The sequence below is a fragment of the Pundamilia nyererei genome, unplaced genomic scaffold, assembly GCF_000239375.1.
Source record: "Pundamilia nyererei isolate P.nyererei 1_Seehausen unplaced genomic scaffold, PunNye1.0 scaffold00196, whole genome shotgun sequence".
Lineage (NCBI taxonomy): Eukaryota > Metazoa > Chordata > Actinopteri > Cichliformes > Cichlidae > Pundamilia > Pundamilia nyererei.
The window spans coordinates 271991-293154 of NW_005187597.1; the positions used below are offsets into that span (position 1 = coordinate 271991).

General features: G+C 39.2%; 1 protein-coding gene across 1 annotated transcript in view; it reads left to right on the forward strand.

Moving 5' to 3' along the window:
- Nucleotides 1-21164, forward strand: part of LOC102200715 (protocadherin-15-like) — a 219770-nt gene that overhangs the window by 181211 nt on the left and 17395 nt on the right. Inside the window, exons 34-35 of the mRNA XM_005747367.1 lie at nt 2008-2016; nt 3436-3546. Coding sequence (XP_005747424.1) covers nt 2008-2016; nt 3436-3546 — 120 coding nt within the window. The remainder of the gene's footprint in view (nt 1-2007; nt 2017-3435; nt 3547-21164) is intronic.

The window sequence follows — 21164 nt, forward strand, 5'->3', positions numbered from 1 at the left end:
GGGGGGGGTTCACTTGATTGGGATTCAGTTTTAGTTCCTTGGTGAAAATGTGTATTAGTCAAGTTTGAAGTTTTTCCTTGGCTTTTTAACTCATTTGCAGTTCAGTTTCTGTACATTTTTAGAAAATTAATTATAGAACAAAGAAGACCTAAAGAAGATTAGCAATATCTAAAAAGCCAAGTCTTTGTGAAATATAAAAATCCCCAAAAGTCCAGACACAGGACCTGATAGATCAGTTGGTCCATCATCACCCGAAATCCATCAGAAATTATCTCAAGGAAGGGAAACAGTGAGAAAAAGTCCATAAGAACTGGACTGAAACTCAATAATAACAGGTCTTATAGAGTGATAAATCCAAATTTGAAGTTTTTCTTTTGTTACCAGTGTCTACAGTCTAAAGAGGGACTGTAAAACACAGCTGAGGCTCTATCATGGTCTGTATTTCAGTAAGTGGTTGTGACGTTGGACCCGTTACACATGTACAGAACACGGACGTGATGACAGCACTTCTTTATTTGCTCGTTTGGTTTTGCTGTGATTTTGTTTACTGGGACACAGACACTCCCGCTCTGCTGTCACGTCCGCTCTCCTCTCTCTCCAACTGTCACTGTGAACATATAAAGAGTCACAATCACGTTCACATCCCAGCACACCTGTTCACCCCGCCCCTGCGCCGCCCCGGGAGCTCACTGCGTCACCCCTCTGCTGCAGCCGGCCAGAAACCACACCCACGCCACAGTGATATTGAAGAGCTTATCAAAACTGATTGGCATGAGCTGTATTTTGGATGACCATGATCTCAAAACCACTATTAGTGCAGTAAAAGCATACCAGATACCATACCAGAGCCCAGATCTCAACATTACTGAAGCAGTGTGGGGTCATCTTGACAGAACAGCTTCGAGAAGCCTGGAGAAATATTCCTGAAGACTACTTAAAGAAATGACAAGAAAGCTGGATGAGAGAGTTCAGACTGTGCTGAAGAATAAAAGTGGTCTTATCCAAGAGTCACTAACAAGCTTATTAGAATTGTAAAGAAATGAGAGGTAACTCTATTTAAACTAATGGCTCAATTAAAAACACTTAAGAGAATTCAAGCTGCGTTGAAGAATACCAGATATTGATTTTTAAGCTTGTTAGAGTTGTACAAACCCTGCCTTTGTCTTATATACTGTATATATAGATATTCATATATAGGCACATGTTAAAATACATAAATTACTGCATCGATTTCCCTTTTTTTTTTTTAGCAAAATATCAACAAATGAGGAGTGGTTCAAAGTCTTTTGAAGCTCTTTGTAATGCATGTCTGATGCTGACATTTTCACTTCAAGCACAATTATGTCAGTAGCTGGAAAACGTGTGCATGAAGTTAAATCATCAGCATAAATTTGGCTCAACAAATTTATAATGCATGCATTTAGGTGCTCAAAACTAATCAGTATGAACGGAGGATTTGACTTCTAGTGTAGAAAAGATAACAAGCCATATAGAAGACTTATCAATTTCTTTCAAGAGCATGTAGGCAGTCAAGCAGAACTGACAGTCGCTCTTTTTCCACTGTTTATCATCACCTGGGCCAGTCAGTTCCCCAGACTATTCAGCATGGCAGACTGCCCCCAGAGTGCCAATTCTAATAGTTTGTTTAGCTAACCACAGTGAAAGGCTATTAATTTTATCCATCTCCCAAACACGCGTGAACCATTTCACACATACACACACATCTGAATTAAATCAGTGCATTTTGGAAAGAGCCTTTTATCCTGCTGAGAAACAGAGACAAATAACAGACAACAAGAGGGAATATGAAGACAGAAAAAACATAAAAGCAATCATCAGCATGATAATCACTAGTATCTTTTGCTAAATTACTTTAATGAAGACCAATTGTCCAACTTCGCTTGTAAATTGCAGTAAGTAAACTTGGCTAACAAGAAGAACTGTGATTAATGGCTCAAATAATAACTAATCTTTCTCTCTCTCATCTGCCGCATCTGTCGCCACCAGATTCAAAGAGTGAGTACCGCTTTTATTTTCCCAAGATAAAATATTAATGTCATGGCTGTCTTAAACACCTTTCACTTTGATTAATCTGTTGACTTTCATTGTACAATAAGATGGATGAGATCAGAAAGAGCTATGAAACGGAGAGGACAGCAGACTATCAAACAAATGAATCCTGAAGAACATGGAGCATAAATGTCCAGAGCAGATGCTTTTATTAGAGTGTGTGTGTTTTCATTTGTGCGTCAAGTAGTAGTGCATATCAGGATTATGTAGAGTGGATAACAGTAGCACTCCTACGTTTTTATTTGAAGTGAGGATATAAAACTTTAAGCAGTCATTTCAGCATATTGTTGCAGCGTCTGATGTTAGCAAACATTTACTGCATTATGCTGTGTGATTCGTATTACTCAGTCAGTGTACTTACTTTGAGTTCTCACCACTCGCGTCTGCATTCCCCCGTGTTTTATGATGCCATGCATTAAAACTTGAGTAGTTTGGGACTTTAACATGCTGCACCTCAACAAGAAATAGAGGTTTGTTGTTACTGGGTGGAGAAACAAAACTACCCTGCCACAAAAAGCACTTGCAGACTCCTATTTCTTTGGACATTTTCACTGTGGCATTGTTGCAGTAACCTTATTTCCATCCAGAGTTTGCAATAAGAAGCTATTTACTGCATTAATTAGGATTAAATATTATATTGCAAGCCAACACTTATTAATCACTGTGGTAATTATCCAACAGAAGGCTTTTACCTATTTGCTTATTTATCCAGGTGGTGATTTTTTATTGTTTTTTAGCCTGGCAGTGCATTATAAGAGTGCTACAGTATCTGCAAGACTGAATCTGAAAATACTACAATAGCAGCATGCTCCAATACAGTGTTACACAGCTGTCTTTTGCATTTGTGGTTTGTTTTTTTTAGCATTTTGTTATGCTGATATTTCCTAATTGCAGCCAAGGCTTATATATTCTTAGACAGATCGCTGCAGGGAAATCTTAAGGGATCACCAGTGTCATGACAGTGCATCCTCATGGAAAATGTAAATACGAGGCCAGAAATGTCAGCCTCACTGTGGTAGTAATGAAAAGGTCAGAGGTTACCACATTCAGACATCTTAATCCCCATGGACTAATGAATCTCTGTGGAAAATGTGACAGAAATCATTTCCTCAGTTGGGATTGTTTAGTCAGAACTAAAGTGCAGAACAGACTGATGTTTCCTCTACAGCGGACACTGGATAGTGAAATGAATTTTTTGTTAATAACAAGGTGTTGATAGAACACAGAGGAGACATTTTAGAGAAAGTAGAAAGTTAGAGCCTTCGTGCTTGATTATGCCTACATCACTGTTTTCAAAGGTTGGTTCAAATGGCTTTGCTCTGACTTTAGATAACTAACTCTGCATTTCCTCTCTGCTCTGTCCAGGCGTCAAGCAGAGTGTGCCAAAACAGCCCGCATCCAGATGGCACTGCCAACAGGCAAACCTGGGGGAGGCACTGCCAACAACCTGTATGAAGAGCTGGGTGACAACGCCATGTAAGTGATGTGTGAAAGTGGCATTTAAACCGATGAGCCAAAGCACAGTCGTTAGCTCACATTTTGACGGCTGTTAAACTTCAGACTTTGGCAGTGTGGGCGCTTTGGGAGCTTTGTGGTGCAGTCAGACCATTTTAACACATTTTCAATATTGCTGTGAACCATGCTCCTGCAGTTCAACATGCACTCTTGATTCCCAACAGAATAAAAGTTGCAATTTAAATATTATCCCAGTTTGGTTCTATTAAACTACTAAGGCTTCATGGTGGGAGAGTATACACAAAACCTTGCACATTCTATATAAATATACCACATATCAAACAGTGTTGACAGGAAAGCGATCGCCACCTGGACATGCTTCTATAACAAATCAAAATGCAGAACTCGGAGCGTGGTTACACAAACTATAACATCACTATATTTTATTACTGAGTGCTTCTTATAAGTGAACCTTGCACCCATTATTGGGAAAGTTGACTGTGTTGGTTCTTGATCCTTAATCAGCACATATCATCATGACTGACAGACTTGTTGAACAACCATATTTAAAAACTTGGCAGCAAAGATTTGCAATCAGACTAATTGGAGAAAGCCTTGAGCCAGTCTTATGTCCAGCTAATAAATGCTAAGAAGGCTGTGCTGACACAAAAAGCAGTCTGCATCAGATTGTTGGGAAGCTTGCTGCTCTAACTACAAGTCTGGTTACTGGGTGTTTTTTAGTACTAAGCAAAACATACAAAAATGTAGTAAATGTTGTAGTTTGAATAAAGCATGGTGAGATTTCTTTTAGCATTTTCACTGGAATAGAACTCACTGTTTTATCATCACACTTGAGTTGCTTTGTTGAACTTTCCCAAATCACTCCTAAGCCGAGAGACTTTTCAAGGATTTATATGCCGAGTTAAAATATCTTTGGGCTTTTGTGAAAGTAGTCTTTTTTTTAATCTGTGGGGAGGCGGGGGACATGGCCTTTGCTTTATTTCACATTTTCCACTGGCCAGAGAAACTGACCCAAGCAGATGACACAGTCTTAGATTAATCAAGCAGACCTTGCAACCCCGCATCAAACTAACACCAAACAAAGGTCTGAGTTTTGAATGTGTTAACAGTCAGAGATAAACTCTGAAAATCACTCTCTGCTCTTTCTTACATATTGTAATGCATACTAATGTCCTCTCTTTAAAAAAAAAAACTGAATGTCAGCCAATCTGGCCTTACAGCAGCAGTCACTTCAGGGGCAACTGATTCTATTCACATGACAAACTATACAAACCTAAAACTTCAAATTCGGTTTAGTAACAACTACAAAACATTAAGGTCAAAGTAAAAAATGTTAAAGAAATAAGCTGAGGTGTCCTTGTGCTTCCATCAGATGTTGACAACTTTACTGTCACATAACACAAAATTATCAGCATTAAAAAAAAAATAAGATAATGAGTCAGTGACACTGAACCTGTTCTAAAATCTAATGCAACACAAATAACGCCCAACAGATCCTGCATCTGTTTTAGTCATGATGGTTGTAGGCGGCCTTCTCACTGAATGTCCCATGATGGGTAACCTTTGAAAAATGGCACCACTCCGGACCCAGAACAGGAGGGAAGCGGTTAATGACACATTTTTAGAAATGTCAAACCACACTTTTTGGATGGTCCATTTGGTAACACCGTCACCTCACAGCAAGAATTTTGCTGGTTGAAACTCCATCTGGGGCTTTGTGTTTGGAGTTTGGATGGTCCCCGTGCCTGCGTGGGCTTCCTCTGGGTGCTCTTTTCCACCCACAGTCCAGAGACATGCATTTTTAGGTTAACTGGTGCAGCAAAATGGCTAATGAATGCGAAGTTGATTTTTTTTTTAATATATGGGATAAAGCACCTTGTGAATGTTTGATTAAAAATGTGTCTTGCGGTCTAAAGTGCTTTGAGTGCTAAATGCAAGTAGTGTATATTAGGTCAGTCAAATTTAAAAACAATCGTTTTCCTCACTCGCCTTCATGCCGGATTGTTTTTGATTGCATTTGCTTTGCAACCAATTTATTTGTTTAATCATGTGGTAATGAACCGTTGACAGTAAACTGAAGCAATACAAATAGGCTTTTAGGTAATTATTGTGAAATTACTTAACTTTTTATTAATTTTGTCCTCTAGCTCGACTCACTAGATGAGCAATAAAACTAAAAGGTTTTATTGCTCATTTACTCCGTGTGGCCTTAAAAGGTCCCTTATTTCTGTCGGTTTTATACCAGACTGTGCTTAATGTATTCCCAGTTGTTACTAGTTTGATACATCTGACTTGGTTAAACAAGTTTCTAATAAGAGCTGTACGTACAGACACCATATTAACTTTTATCTAAAAGTTTTCTGACTTGCTCATGCACACATACACTGAAGGCACACAGATAGTTCATTTACAATTCCTTACTGGAGCGTTAAGGAGAAGTTGAGAGGAATTCTTATCAGCATTACATGCATCACTGGTTTCCTGCCTGTCCTTGATATGCCTCCCCACTCCCATTAACATGAGAGCAATTCATATGCAAGATAGCAGAAACTATCTGCTAATGACAACAAGGGATTTCCAACTGTATGTGTGTTTGTCATTGTGTGCGTGTGTGTGTGTGTGGATGTGAGATGATTAAAGCCCAAGCGATTCCCTGAAAAACGTGTGCTGAAATGAACTTGGATGTGAGATAATTGAAATAAATGCGTCCCTTAATTTATAAAGACTGCCCCGGGCGATAATTATTTCTATTGATAAACTGCAGCTCGTGTTTAACTCAAGTGGGATCTTCCTGTATTTGTGCGTGTATGTGTGTTTACTAGGATTTCTTCCCTAATACTTCCACATCTATACTACTGTATCTGCATCTCTGCCTTCTTGCAGGCACTGAATCTCTAAAAACCATAAAACCCGGCAAAGTGCAAAAGTTTGCACATTTATAATTAAAGCCCATTATCAAACTGCTCAGTAGACTGATTTTCAAGGCTTTTTTAAATGTAATTATCTTTGGCTGTTCTCTTGACAGACTTAGTTTTTAATGTCTGTTTTCAATTACCTGTGAAAAATTAGGTGTTCTTAACTTATTATTAGCAGCACATTAAATGAAGCATGTTTTTTAAATGTTAAATTAATAGTCACATTATTAAGTGATACAGCATATTTCATCTCTTGGGCTGGCTACATAACCAGATCTGTAGAATAAGTCCAGATTTGTTCAAATATGTATATTTGCATAATGTCCCCTTGTATCCATGGCGATACAGGACTTTTTTTTCTCTTTTCTTTAATGGTGCTTGGCCATTAGGTAGCAGAGAAGAGCTTAATTTCAGCCAAGAAATTAAATTACAGAATAATACCCTATGATTTTATGTACATAGCAATAACTAAAGAAATTAGCAGTAAATTATTTACATTTTTTTAATCAAAACATCAAAATAAAAGTTTTAAATGAAATGCTTCAGTACATCTTAGACGAGCACTAAAATGTGTTTAAGGTGTTTTTTTGCAGCCCCCATTCCTGAAGCAGCTGTCAAATCTTAGTATATAGTAAATACCTTAATGTATAATAGTAAAGTATTTATTAAAGGTAAATGAATGCCATAAAAACAAGGAAGACTGCATTAACACTCAACAGCAGCACAACCAGGGCAGAAAAGTTATATAATAAATGGATATATTAAAAAAACAAAAAGAAAAAACAGCATCCCAGTGTTCCCCTACTTGTCTCTGATCTGCTACCATGTTTTATAGACACTGACCAAATTATTCCTTCATAAAGCCTCTGTCACACAGGCCTATAAACCAGTGACCACCTGGAAACCTCCAGGCACCGGGGGAAAAAGTGTATTCCCTGTCCAGTAGCTGAGTGGTTGCACGCCACGCTGTTTGCTGAAACTAACAAGCCTTCCAAGAAAATGTTCCGCCTTTTAAAGCGTGCTGGTTCCAGCCATAGGAAGTATAGAAGATAGACTACGCTACAATGACATCACTCATTGGTTTCTGAAGGCCAGCTGTAAAGCTTCGAGATCAGCAAATTGTCTGTCACAATCTGAAATTGGATATGATGATGTTGGTGATAATGAGAGGACTGTTAACTGCATGATCATTGGCTGCTGCCTTGTCAATCTCAAGTCAGTAGCCAGTGAGCATTAGATAGATTGGATGGTTAGGCTTTCTTTTTGGCACTTAGAATGGTATTAATTAGGCAAAGATTGATTAACAATGATGTATTAAGTTCTGAAGATCTCCTATCTTGATCTTGGTCTCATTTATTTTAAAAAAGGTGGGGGGGGGGGGGAATAATCCAGTCTTTTAGTTCTGTTGTAGATTATTCTAAATGAAGTTTCTCTAAAACTGCCTGGAGCTCTTATCTTTCACAACTCTGACCATTTTATGTTTTTTTTTTTTTATTAATTTTATCTAATTATCTAATCTTCTTCACATCTTATCATCTTCTTCATTTATTCTCTTCCACCCAACCTCATCCACCGCTGACAGACAAAAGTGAGTAGGATGTTGAAAGCTGTGTCTGTAACGAGGAGTGTAACTCTGTGAATGTGTGACATTTTTGTTCTAATTTTGTCCTGGATAGTAAGTAGTTATTCTTTTTTTATATTCATGGTAGGTTGGTAGATCTCACAGCAAATGCGTTAACCGTTAGATTTTCTTTTAAAGCTGTATGGTTATGGGACACCAAGAGTCTGCAGAGTTTCGTCGCTGTCACAAACTAACACTACTGAATTCACTGATTAACATACTTTCGTTAGAGAGAAGAGAACGTAACCAGTCCTTTGCTGTAAGAAAATCTGCATACTCTCAAAGCCTCATGACACAGTAATCTATCCCCCCGTCAGATGTGGCATCGTTCATAGCAGTGCTGCAGAAACGTCTTTGTGGTGTGCTTAAAATCTAGTTTCCTTTGTTATTCAAATCTATTTTTTGTGCTCCATCTTTTGGCCCCCTGGTAAAAAAAAAAAAAAGCACCGAAATAAAAACATCTTACCTCTTAAGATCCCTCCGCCTTTGCTTCCCGATCTTTTCTACATTTATCTGTTATTGTGAGGTGTGTTGTCATTACACGTGTCCAACCTCAGGTCTAGCAGACCGTCCTCTTTTATCTGCCTTTCTACCCTCCCTCTTGATTCTGTTGTTGTCTCTTCTCATTGCAAAACATTTCATTTTACTTTTATCAGTGCAATTGTTTTATTGGTGCTTTCATTTAAATTTCATTCAGCTACAATCCTTCTTCCATTTCATTTAGCTTTGATTTATATAGCTACATTTTTCCTATTCATTATTACCCTTGTCCCTCATATTTTATCTGTAATTCTTTTATTTCTTCTTTCATTCCATTTTCTGTCTCATTTTTCCCCCTCTATCCATGTACCAGCCGTTCAAACCACAGTGGTGCTGGCGGGAGTGGTGGCAGTTTGGATGAAAGTGACCGCCAACGTCTGATCTCAGACTTTGCCACTAGAGCGATTGCGGTCCATCGCCAGTGCGTTGCTAATGGAGGAGTGCTCCACAATTTCCCCAAATCTGAATCCAACATCACCTTTCTTTCTGATGAAAACCCCTTGACTATTAAAAATCCCATCTACCATGAGGATGGGACTTTGAGTAGTCCAGAGACTCTTGGAAGAAGCCAAAGAAGAAAGGATCTTCTTGGGAATTTCTCCCCTTCCAGGAAAGGCCTTCGAGAGGCCTGGCTGAGGCTCAGCTCTCCCGTGTGTGATGTGGGGTTTGGTGGTTACAGCGGCAGTGACAGTGGATGGGGATCAGGTGGTGGACACAGCTGGACCCTCCCATCAAGACTGCATCGAAGAGAGATGTATGACGCTTTGAGGCGCCAAGTAGTTATGGATCCCGTTCAATGGGAGCTGGAGCTCCTAAAGGCCAAATTCAAAGAAAGTAAAGATGCTGGCCTGGATTCAGGCTTTGATCGTGGGCTGGATTCAGACGTAATGGGAAGTCCAAGTCTGGAACCCAAACTGACAGTGAAAGAACAAGCCAGACAGTTTGAGCAACAGGCACTTCAGGAAATGAGACAAAGGCAAAACAGAGACTCCCGAGGATCTCTGTCACCTGATATTTTACTTTCTGTTTTGCCAGAAACTCCTCAGCATTACAAGCATGCCCCCACCCAGAGTGTCCAGAATCCTCAGAATACAGAGGGACCCCCAAGTATCATCGTCACTCAGAGTGACGGAGGGACCCCTCCGCCAAGTCATAAGCCAACTCCTCCAGTGCTGCGGCGCTTTGGGGCAAATTTAACAGGAAATCAGGGTTCAGAAGACAGACTTCAGGTCCACTTAGAGTTTATTCCCGATCCTCCTTCAACACCTCCACCGCCACCACCGCACCCTCAAACCTCTGCTCCTCCTCCTCCACCTCCACCTCCTCCTCCCCCCTCATCTCCTCCTCCATGTCATCCTCCTTCCCAACCTCCTGGCTCTCCAGCTTCATCCATAAAGTGTAACCATATAGAAAAACAGGCTCCTCCACCCCCTACACCGCCACCGCCTCCGCCTCTCCCTCCCCCAGTGTCACCCTCAGTCCACCATCCATCCATGTTTGTCCTCCCGTCACTCTCAGAGGTGCCTGCTCTGCGGCCTGTGTCCCTCCGACCACCACCGCCGCCCCTACCGGTGGAACCCGAACCTCCCCGAAAAGAGCTGAAGGGAATCTTAAAGAACATCCAAAACATAGCAGACATTGAGAAGTCTGTGGCCAACATGTTTAGCCAGATAGATCAGAAGCAGATTCCGCTAAAAAAGGTAAGGAAGAGCCGGGCCTCCATGGATTCCCTGGATTCTCTCGATTCCTTGGATGTGCTACCAGCTGGAGGGGGAGAAGGGGGAGACAGTGGTAAAGAAGGAGGAGGAGGAGAAGATCCTCCACCTCCACAGATTCAGCCCAACCCTAACATGAACTCCATCGTTGAAGAGCTTGAGAAGCGATTCCCCTCTCAGTCAACAATGCTCTAGCCTTTCCTTTTCTGGAATTTCTTCACACTGCTGCAGAGTCGACCATAAAGCTGTCAGGGAACGGATGTTCAACTTCAACACCATCAGAAAAAGAACTTTGCCGCATATACTGTAAACTCTACGGGCAAAAGAAAAATCAGTTTTCTCTCAGCTGAAAGTTCTTGCTATGAACAAAAAAGAAGGTTAAAATTCTCGCTGATGGGCGTTATTGAAACAAAACTTGTGAAGTATATTTTTCAGGTAAAGCCAATTACATAAATGTCAACAAAAGTTATGCTCGGTCAGCAGGAGTCTGTGTTTTTCACACACTGATATTTAACGAGATACATAGTTGTTGACAGACACTTGCTGTAATGAGAAACTGATTACAAGCTGGACTCGGCTTCAACGCTCCCTCTGAACTTTGAAACAAGTTGATTACAGACGTATCAGATGTGAAAAAGAAAATCAGACAAGGAAGAACATTGTTAACTCCGACAACCTTGATTGATATTTGCCGGACGGGGATTCTTTGTCTTCAAATGGGTAATTTTGTTGCAGTATTTATGCTCTTACAGAGCAACAAGCAGTGATGCTTATTGATTGATGCAATTACTGCCACATTGAGTTTTTCCATTTGATTTATTCTTTGTTACACAGTTACAAAGTGCTGTCATCTTTACTGTGACATTTTTTGTTCCCCTGTACAATTACATTTTCTGTCTTGCCCTATCAGTAGGCTGCTGTCTGCAACCATATTTCCATCTTTTCTATTAATTCAAGCGGTGCACTGTTTATCCTTTTCTGTCAAGTCTCCTAAAAATGTTGTTTCATATGCACAGCCCAGCCACAATATTAAAACCATCTTCCTGTCTCCTTGTTAAGTCTGAAGTACCTTCCCAGTTCTAGGCTCCATCAAAAGAAAATCCCTAAAGCAAACAAACAGGGACTATTTAGGATTTAAAATAGTCCAAAGTCTTCCAGCTCTAATAAGGTGATCAGAAAAATGTCCTTAATGAAGTGTAGCGTCCAGCCATCCATTAAAAAGAGGATTTACAGCAGGATTACAAGATGATATTACAGAAGCTACTAATATGACATATAAAGAAGAGACACCATGTCAGGAGAGAAATGTTTCAAAAAGAAAAAAGTGCAAATAAATAAAAAAAAACACTACTATAACTTTTCACAAAAAGTAAAAAAAAAAAAAAGCTGCAAAAACGAAAGGTTTTGGGGGATGAGTGAAGTTAGCTTCACTAACCTCTAATGATCTGCCGCCCCATAGGTAGCTACAGAGGTATTGTTAGACTAAAATAAATACCCAGATCTATCTCTTGTTTCCTTAGACTGTCCCCGAGCATTTTTTTCAGTGCAGGAGAGCTCATTCTCCTGCTGAGAGAGGCTGCTACCATCAGGGTGGGGAGATGCTGTTTGTCTCTAACAATGTTTACCTAGGTGGTATGTGTCAAAGTAGCATCTGTGCCACGACCCAAAGTTTCACTGACGGACGTTTTATTATAATGAGACTGTATACTTTATATTTTACCTGTTCATGGTTTTAACGTAGGCGGCCTAATGGGTCTGTTTTTGATGGTAAGGCGATGTAAATTCAAACTGTTCTTGCGAAACAGGACGGGATGTAAAATAGGCTGCCGGCTTGCTAAGGGGCAGTGGTTTCGAGGGTTTGGACTGTGTTTGCAATTATCTTGTTTGCTTCAAGTAAATTGACAGCGATGTCGACTCTGGTAATTCTGTGAATAAACTTCCTGTATCATCTGCTCCTATAATGTAAGGAGACTGTCTGTATTGTCATGTTGTGTGTCAAGTTGGCTCCACAGTGTAGTGCAGGGGTGTCAAACATTAAGCCCAGGGGGCCAGAATTGGCCCGGCAAAGACTCTAATCCAGCCAACTGGACAGCTTTAGAAGATGTGACTGAGGGCCCACATTTTGGATTTTAAATAGGATTTTCATATGTTTTACAACTTTTTCTAACGATAATGGTCATTCATGCAACACCAAAGTAATCAACTAATCGCTAAACAATTAAAATACAGTTATGTACTATGAAGAAATTTTCACAGTAAATAAAGTAAAATAAAATAGGAGATTTTGACAAAAAATAATAAAAAAATGTTTGTTTTATAATTACAGGCCAGTCAGTGATCTAAAAGAACTTTTTCTGTGATTTTACACATTTTCCTACAACTTCAACCTGATTAGTCTGCTGACAGATTTTTTTCATTTTTACTACTGCAATATTTCTCCAAAAATTGAGATTTACTGTTGACATGATACATATTTTGCTTACATTAAAACAGACAGAAGGGCAGGTTTCTGGTGTGGTAAAGTAGGCGTTATGTGGTCCATGATCTGAAATGATTTTGACCCCACTGGTGTAGTGGTTTTTGCAAAAATCCCTGGTTGATCAGGTAGGGCATCTGGTGTTACAGAAATCTGCCAAATCAGACATGTGGAGCTGCCTGCTGTGGTAACCCTTGTGTCAGACGTTCCCTAACCTAACAAATTACTGCCAGAGCCAAAACAGCTGTTAAAAAACCTCAATGGCAATAGTAAGTTCCTAAAAATACTATTATACTTGCTGTTGCAAATTACCTGTCCTTGATCGTGGTTTTTAGGAGACAGGGTTGGTCTTTTTACACTGTTTCAACTTAAGGAATTCAAATCATGGCCACATTCTTGTCTCTTTTGTGTGTTTTTCTCATTTAGCTGATAGTTTGTGTTTAAACAGGGAAAAAAACACTCATATGTCTTCAGTTCCTCAGGTTGATTCCCAGCTTTCTTTGTCATTCCACATCTCTCGTTAATTCCTTAAGTCGATTCATGTCATTAGGTAATTGCATCTTTTCTGTTACCTCTGGACCCATGTTGTCTGCTCATCCATAGTGGCCCCAGCCTCTTTTAATGTCCTATAAGGTCATGAGCCTTGTTTTCTTTTTCAAGGACACAGTTGTGATTTATGCAGATGGGTGAACAGCCAAACTAAAAATAAATCTAAAACATTCATGCGGTTTGATGTTTTTGTTAACAATATCTGCTACATTTTTCACAAAGATTTTCTAGAGGGTTTCTCGAGGGCGGATTTCTCTGGGTACTTAATGTGTGAATAAATTGAAAAATACAAAAAAGGCCGAAAAAATTAGATTTCTTTTTTTCAATAAAATATGTGGTGCTACCAAAGGCTCCAAGACATTTTTGTTTTATGAAAATCTGAAATTACTTTTACATGACTTGAGAACACAGGATATATTCAATGGCAGGCATAAATAAAGCTATTCAGCGCATTAATACTTGAACAGCAATCTCTTAAAAACTGTCCTCAGATGAACTTGTTCTAGATAGTTTTCACTCTACTGCTTTACATTAGTTTAACTGGAACAGAAACAAAGTTAGAAACCCCACATGTGTATGTGTTTCCTGCATGATTTCCCTTAAAAAATGCCTCTGGGAGGAGCGAGAAGTGCCATGGGCATGTGCAAAATGGAATATATACTGACTGACAATGAAAGCATAGTTGCAAGTTGTCTTCGTCTTGGTGGAAATGTGCCAGAAAACTATGTCGAAGTATTCACATGTGCAGTACTTGAAGTCTTGAAGCATATTAAAAAGAAACCACAATAATTCACTCGCTTTATATGAGGAATGCTGTGCTTTAAGAAGCTTGCATACTGGCATTTATTGGCCTGTAATTTACTCCACAGCTGAAAAATTAAAGGAAACATACACGTAATGGTGGGGTTAAAAAGCAAAAAACAAATTGAATAAGATTAAACTTAGAAAAAAGAAATGGAGGTGGTGGAGGTAGGTAAAAAAGAAAAAAGGAAAAACTGCTTCCTAGGAAGACAAGCAAGAGGAGTTTAGCTCCAAGTCTTTTTGAACAACAATGATCAAAGTGCTACCAGGTGCGTTGCATCCTGGGATCCATCGGCTTGAATATTGTAGAGTCTTTACATAGCAGTATGAAGCGTCTTGAGGTGATTGTTGTTGTGAATTGGCGCTGTATAAATGTGTCAGGGAGAGCACCCAGCACAAAATCTGTGCCAAATCAAACGTGTGAACCCATCCAGTGTGATGACCCTCTGGGAAATAAGTGAGCAGCCAAAAGTCCCAAATAAAATTGAGGTTAAAATTATGCCTGAAAGAAAGGAAGGAGCAGGTAGAGCCAGCCACATCACCATAGTAGCATATAGCACGTGTCACAATGTGTCATCGTATTCATTCTCCAGTTCAGTGGGTACAACTTTCTTTTATTCTGATGAGGTGTAATCATAAAGCTGTACAAATGTGCATCCCTGTGCACCTCCTGACTGTTTCCAGTACAGCTCTTACAAATCTCAATTTGACTTTGACACTTGCACATCTACCATTTCACCATGCGGAGAAAAAAAAAAAGCCATTTTCAGTTCAAGTTTGTGTTCTCCTAACTCAAAGATATGGCTTCAGCTCATGACCATGGGTTGCCATGATACCAATGTCTGCTTTTAACTAAACCTCTAGAAGGTTTTTATCTTTTTAGTTACATCAATAAAATCGAAGCTCATCAGTAGCCCCACTGACAGATGTCTTTCCCTCTTTGTCCTCCTTCCCTAAAAAGAAACTCAAGTCCAAAAGTGGCTGTTAATACACATTGGAGGAGCTCCCATGTGTTATACAGGAGGACAAATGCATGTAGTTAGACGTGACTATGGTGATACGATTGCAACGCCGGCCAAGAAAATAATCTTGAAAGGGAAATTAGCCAAACTTAAATCAAGTATGACTTTTTTTAAAGCAAGAAAGAGTGAGTCATTCTTGGAGAATGAATCGTGAAACCTAACTGGGCAGTCTCACATGAAGAAGTTGCCAAGAAAAACAGATCAATTGAATAATTTATGCCAAATGCTGCTGTGTGGCATCGTTTGAAAACTGTGTAGTAGTGTGTGTTGTAAATACTTGGTCATTCCCTTCCATTCACAAGGGATGCACTTTTGTGCAGTTAACACAAGTGATTGAAAGACATGGACGGAACTGAAAAATGCTGACTGTCTACGACTCTTATGATGTGACACCAAATTTTGTCGGGTTTTTTTTGGCTTTGTCAGCTGCAGATTTCACAAGTCACTGACAGTTTCAACAAGTCTAAGGGAATCACAAACCCTGATGCTCGTATTTCTGCACAATGAGAGGATTTACGATGTGAGATGTCAAACTCTTTCCTCCTGTGGATTCGTGCTGTACTGTCGCAACAGATTTTGCAAATTTGGTTGTTTTTGTTTGGGTTTTTTGTCATCATTTTTGTTTCTAAGCAGTGCGTTTTTCTTCCCAGCACACAGCACATAATTCCGCTATGAGTGTTGTACTGTCAAGATTTGATTTAATAAAAGGCTGTGTGCATCCAAAACAAAGGCCCAATCACACATTCACACAAGAGCCTTTGCATAATCACGAGTGTGAATATGTACACACACACACGCACACACATCTACACAGCAGCATTAAACGGGTTGCAGGAGCTACTGTTTCAGCTGACTGGGCTGGAAATGTTTTATGTCAAGATTAGCTCTCACCCTCAGTCTGCTGCGTGTCTTTACACATACGCACACACAGCATATCTTCATTGTCTCACAGACACATTTTGTTTGCAGCCTTTCAGTTCGTATTGTGCGCTTTTGCCGGAGAACAAACACCTTTAAGAAAGTGTATTGTTTTCGGCAATTATGTATAATTTACCTGAAAACTCAGGTGTGAGACACAGCCACTGAGAGTCTGGTGTAATTTTAAAGTCGCAGGTCTGTGTCCGTGTCACTGAAGCAGCAAATAGCCACTGAAAACGACAAAGGAAATAGTAATGCTTCGGTGTAAACCTTCATTATTTTTAACACAATGTGTGTTAGGCTACATTGAAGTGATCCCTCGTTTTGCACTTTGCCAAACTCAAGCTGCCACACAGCTGTGTTGTCACTGCAAAATAGCAGTGCCACATTAAAAAGAAAGAAAGAAATATGATGTGTATTATGTTCATTTCAGTTTGTTTACCATTCTTGTTTTCTTTTACCAATTTAAAAATTTGATTTGAGAATGTAGGTACCGAGTTGAAACCAAAAAGTCATCTCCGTGGTCAAAACTGAGCACTGTCAATGTGGCAAATATTGAAGCAGCAACAGATATTAGTCAAAAATAAATAAATAAATCAGTTTTACAGGTATTTCAAGCAATGTTCGGGTAATGAGTCGAGCAACTTAAAAAAAAAAGACTAATATGTACTAATCCACCCAAAGATAATTCTTTAAATCAACAATAGTCTCATTTTTTGCGTGCGTTTTGGCTAGTTATCTTTAGCTTTTCATTAAGATTAACATTTTAAAATAAAACAGTTAATTTCTTAGAAATTATTTAACATAGTCATGAGAAACCACCTTACATCACTTTTTTTAAGTGAATCCCAAAAAACAAGGTGTTGACTTTAATTCTATGTAGATATGAGGTTGGCTCAGAGTGATGAGTGAGAATTAGACCAGAATATTGCAAAGAACAAACTTAAATATGTAATGTTGTGATGTGTACACGACACCTTTTTCACAAACTCAAACTAGTATTACTGGGGTCTTTTAAGCTATTTAGAGTTTTGTGCATTTAAAGTCTGTTTCATTTGTCACAGGGTGAATTTAACACTCCAGACTCTTACAATTATTCCATCTTTTCCCGCAATATTAGTGTCACAGACTTAGAACTCTGTTAGCTCAGTAGGATAATGGCAGATCCAAAAGTATGACTCACCACTGAAGATTTTTTTTTTTTTATATTATTTTAAAAATCATACTCTAATAGATATTCGAAACCAGTTCTGAAACAGAAACTTTCTTTTGCTGTACTAAAAGAAAGTTGTTGTTTTTTAACAGCATGACCAGGTGACATTTAAGAAGTAACTCTAAATGATGTTGTAGTAATAAACACGACTTCCAGGTCTACTTTCATTTTGGAACTATTTTTCATCCATGACTATACGTCTAGAAAAAAACCTAAAGTGTTGTCAGGTGTTTTCAGCTGCTCCTTTATTTCTCAAGAAGTAATCACGATGACCTCCAAAGGATATGCGTGTTGATTTGTCTCAGACTGTACACTGAATGTGCTTCCTGAAGCAGTGGCTCAATAATATGATGGTTAACATGTTCGTCTAACATATGAATGATCCCGATTTAAGACTAGGAGCAGACACAAATTCCTAGGAGGGTTGTGCCTGGTGTAAAAATCTACCAAATCAAATACGCAGATCCATCCACCTCTTGTGAATAACGGAGAAGCTAAAAGAAGCTTTATGCCATCCCATTTATCTGGTCCTGAAACCACTAGAAGCACATTTCATTTGTGTCACCATCGGATTTTGAAGCAGAGCTCTCCCAGCTGTAAGGCAAATGTGTTAACCACTACATTCAAATTTCACCATCATGATGATGTCACACGTTCCTGATCCTGATAAAGAATTATCGCATTGCCTAAAATGTAACAAAACGTACCTGTTTTTGTTCTGATTATAAAAATAACTCGACTGAGCACGACTCCAGACATCTAAAACACTGCTCACATATTCAACACTGATTAGCAATTCAAGTAGTTTTGATGTTTTGCTCTGTGGAATTACAGAGGAATTGAGCCAGTGGCATTACATTTTTAGATTTTCGACTACCTGACCAGCTTTAATTTCTTTTTTAAAAACGTTGGCCTTACAAGATGCTGTGGCTCAAAATAATAAAATCAAACCTATGTAACGACTTTGGCACTGCAGCTCGGAGATTTTGTTAAAGTGCTGAATAAGTATAATGCAAATAGGAAAATTGTTTAAGACAATATCTGTAATGGCCCTGAACTCGCAACCATATTTGCAACTCACCGGGGCACATTCCTGCTTTCTCATCCACACCTGGTATTTTCTACAAAACATGTGACTGTAATGAAAGGACAAATAGGTGAGGAAGGAAGAGGTGCAGAAGGCAGAAATAGAGGGTGAAACAGAAACATTGAGTATAAAGCCCTAAGAAGAAAGAGAAAAGAGGCTGTTATTGGGTGTCATAATCTGAGTCTGTTCTTTAAGAGCTAATATTTCTCCCCTCCTGTTTCTCATACACGCTATGAGACAAGGTGGAGAGGACATGGAGAGCGAGAGTCAATCATGTCAAATGTGTGTATGTTTGTGTGCACCGTGGAGATCAGATAGCCGTCTGTGCCTTTTTGTCTCGAGAGGACCTAATAATGTGTCTGTCAGAGCAACAAGGGCAAGAAAAATAGACTTATCCTTCCACAGAAATATGCGCAGACATACACAGATTATGCTACACATGGTGGGAGGCATATTCTGATTCCAGCTCAAACGTAGACAGTAAACACACACTTTAAGATACAGTGACTGTGAAAAGTGTCATTACATTTTGAACCCGTAGATCACCCCAAACCATCCGTTTCATCTCTCCTTCCATTCACTCACCCATTTACCCTGTCTGCTCATACGCCCATCAGCGGTAATCCGCCCCATCCGACATCCTCAGCTTCGTATTTTAGCCGCATTTTGATACCCACTGGAAGGCGTGCGCCTGTGTGTGTTTAAGAGGCACATCTGAAATTCTAAAATGAATTAATGAGTTGCTCGAGTGATTTACCAATTTGTGTGGATGCCTGCATGTGTTTGCACTTGAAGAGCAGACAGGAGAATGTGATGTGTCCTCCAAAAGTCTGCTTGTTGATGTGTGATACGTCTTCATTTTGCCAGCTCATTACCTTTGTTTCACATGACTGTACAGTCTGTGCAGCATAGTTAAGACAGACCAGACAGGTTATTGACTGTTTTTCTTTATTTCTCTCTTTGTATTTGTTCTTTTTTGCTTTTCACCCTCCTTCTTTTTAATCACATTTCCTGCCTCCCCTTATTAAAGTGTCTGCTACCTTCAATGTATCTACTTCTCTCTTAGTTGGTGTTTCTTGCTCTCTCTTTGTCATACTGTCTTTAATTTTATTTTTCTCATAGCAACAAGTATTAATTTCACAGTACTGTAAACATCATTAAGCTGTTGTGCATACATGTCTGTGCATACATAATCAACTTAGCTGCTGGATGGATTCAGTCAGACATACAGTAAAATTAATTGCATGTTTGTTGACATTCTGAGTGTTTATTTTTTTCTGTCAAATCATATGAACTTGTTATTGTAGTGATACAAAAAAAGAAGTATGAAAAGTTACATAAAAAAGGATATCACTATGGTTGAGTTAGTCGATGATTAGCTTAACTTAGCACAGGGAAACAGCTAGCAAACACATGTGGTGCAGCACCCCGGAGTGAACGCTAATCTAACTCTTTAGTTGCTCACCTCTTCCCCACATCTGGATGATTGACAAGGTTATTTTTAAAATGTATTCCACTACAGATTACAGAATACATACCCCAAAATGCATTCCGTTAAATTACTCAGTGTGAGTAACGTAATCTGAATACTTTGGATATCTTGGATATATTGTCATGCTTTTTACAACTACATGAATGTACTATTGCTGTGTGATTTATTACTTTTACTGAAGGCTACTCGACACTGAGCTAACATTGTTAGCTGGCGTTGGCTGAGGTTAGTTCATCGACTGCTTTCAGAACTGCACACGATTATTTGCAGCTAGCAGGTTGTTAATGCTATCCATCAAGTCTAACAGTCTGCAGTCTTTGATAGCTCAGTGTAGCAGCCTTCAGTAATAGTAATAAATCAAACAGCAATAGTCCATCAAAGTTACTGAAGTGTCACAAAACTCAGGTAGCTCCCACAACTAAAACAAGGTAGTTACAGTAGGCTAACGTTAGTTAGAACTTACTTCCAGATGTTTCTTTTGGTTGGAGGTGGAGTCTTTTGACTCCGAGAGCAGCTTGTTTGCTGGCAAACAGATTTTGCATTGAAGACTTCTCAGACTTCTCCCATTCCTTTCTTATTTAAATAAGAAGTGGTGTCGGAATTTCCAAGTAACATATGCATTCCTGCCCCGGCTCTGTTGTGTTGGCTTCAGGTCCATTGTGTAGCTGACAGCACCAACATTAACAGGACGCTTACATTAGAGCCTCTTATTTTGTGTTTTGTTTGGGTTTCCAGCAATGTGTGGATTTACCAAAATTAGAGAAGGGATATCCTAACTTATGAAACAGGAAAAGACAGCCGTGTAATCCATTTATTTCAACAAAGTAACTGTATTCTAAGTATCCCCTTTTAAAATGGTAACTGTATCATATTTTGTATTTTAAATACGTAATGTCGGTACATGTATTCCTTGGGCACTCCCCAACACTGCCCAAGACTTTTAAGGTGATATTTTGTGGACTTGTGAGACAAAACCTGAGCTTATTGGAAGGTTTGGGTCCTGTTACATCTGGCACAAAGCTAACACTGCATTTCATAAAAAGAACATCACACCAACAGTCAAACATGGTGATGGTAGTGCCATGTTTGGAGCTGCTTAGCTGCTTCAAGACCTGGGAGACTTGCTGCAATTGAATCATTAGAATCATGCATTTTCCATTGTGAATGAAATCACTCTTTAAAAACAGCATTTTGTATTCACTCAGGTTATCTTTGTGACACACAAAAAACTAAGAAATCAAATAGGGTGCAGATACTTTTTCACAGCAC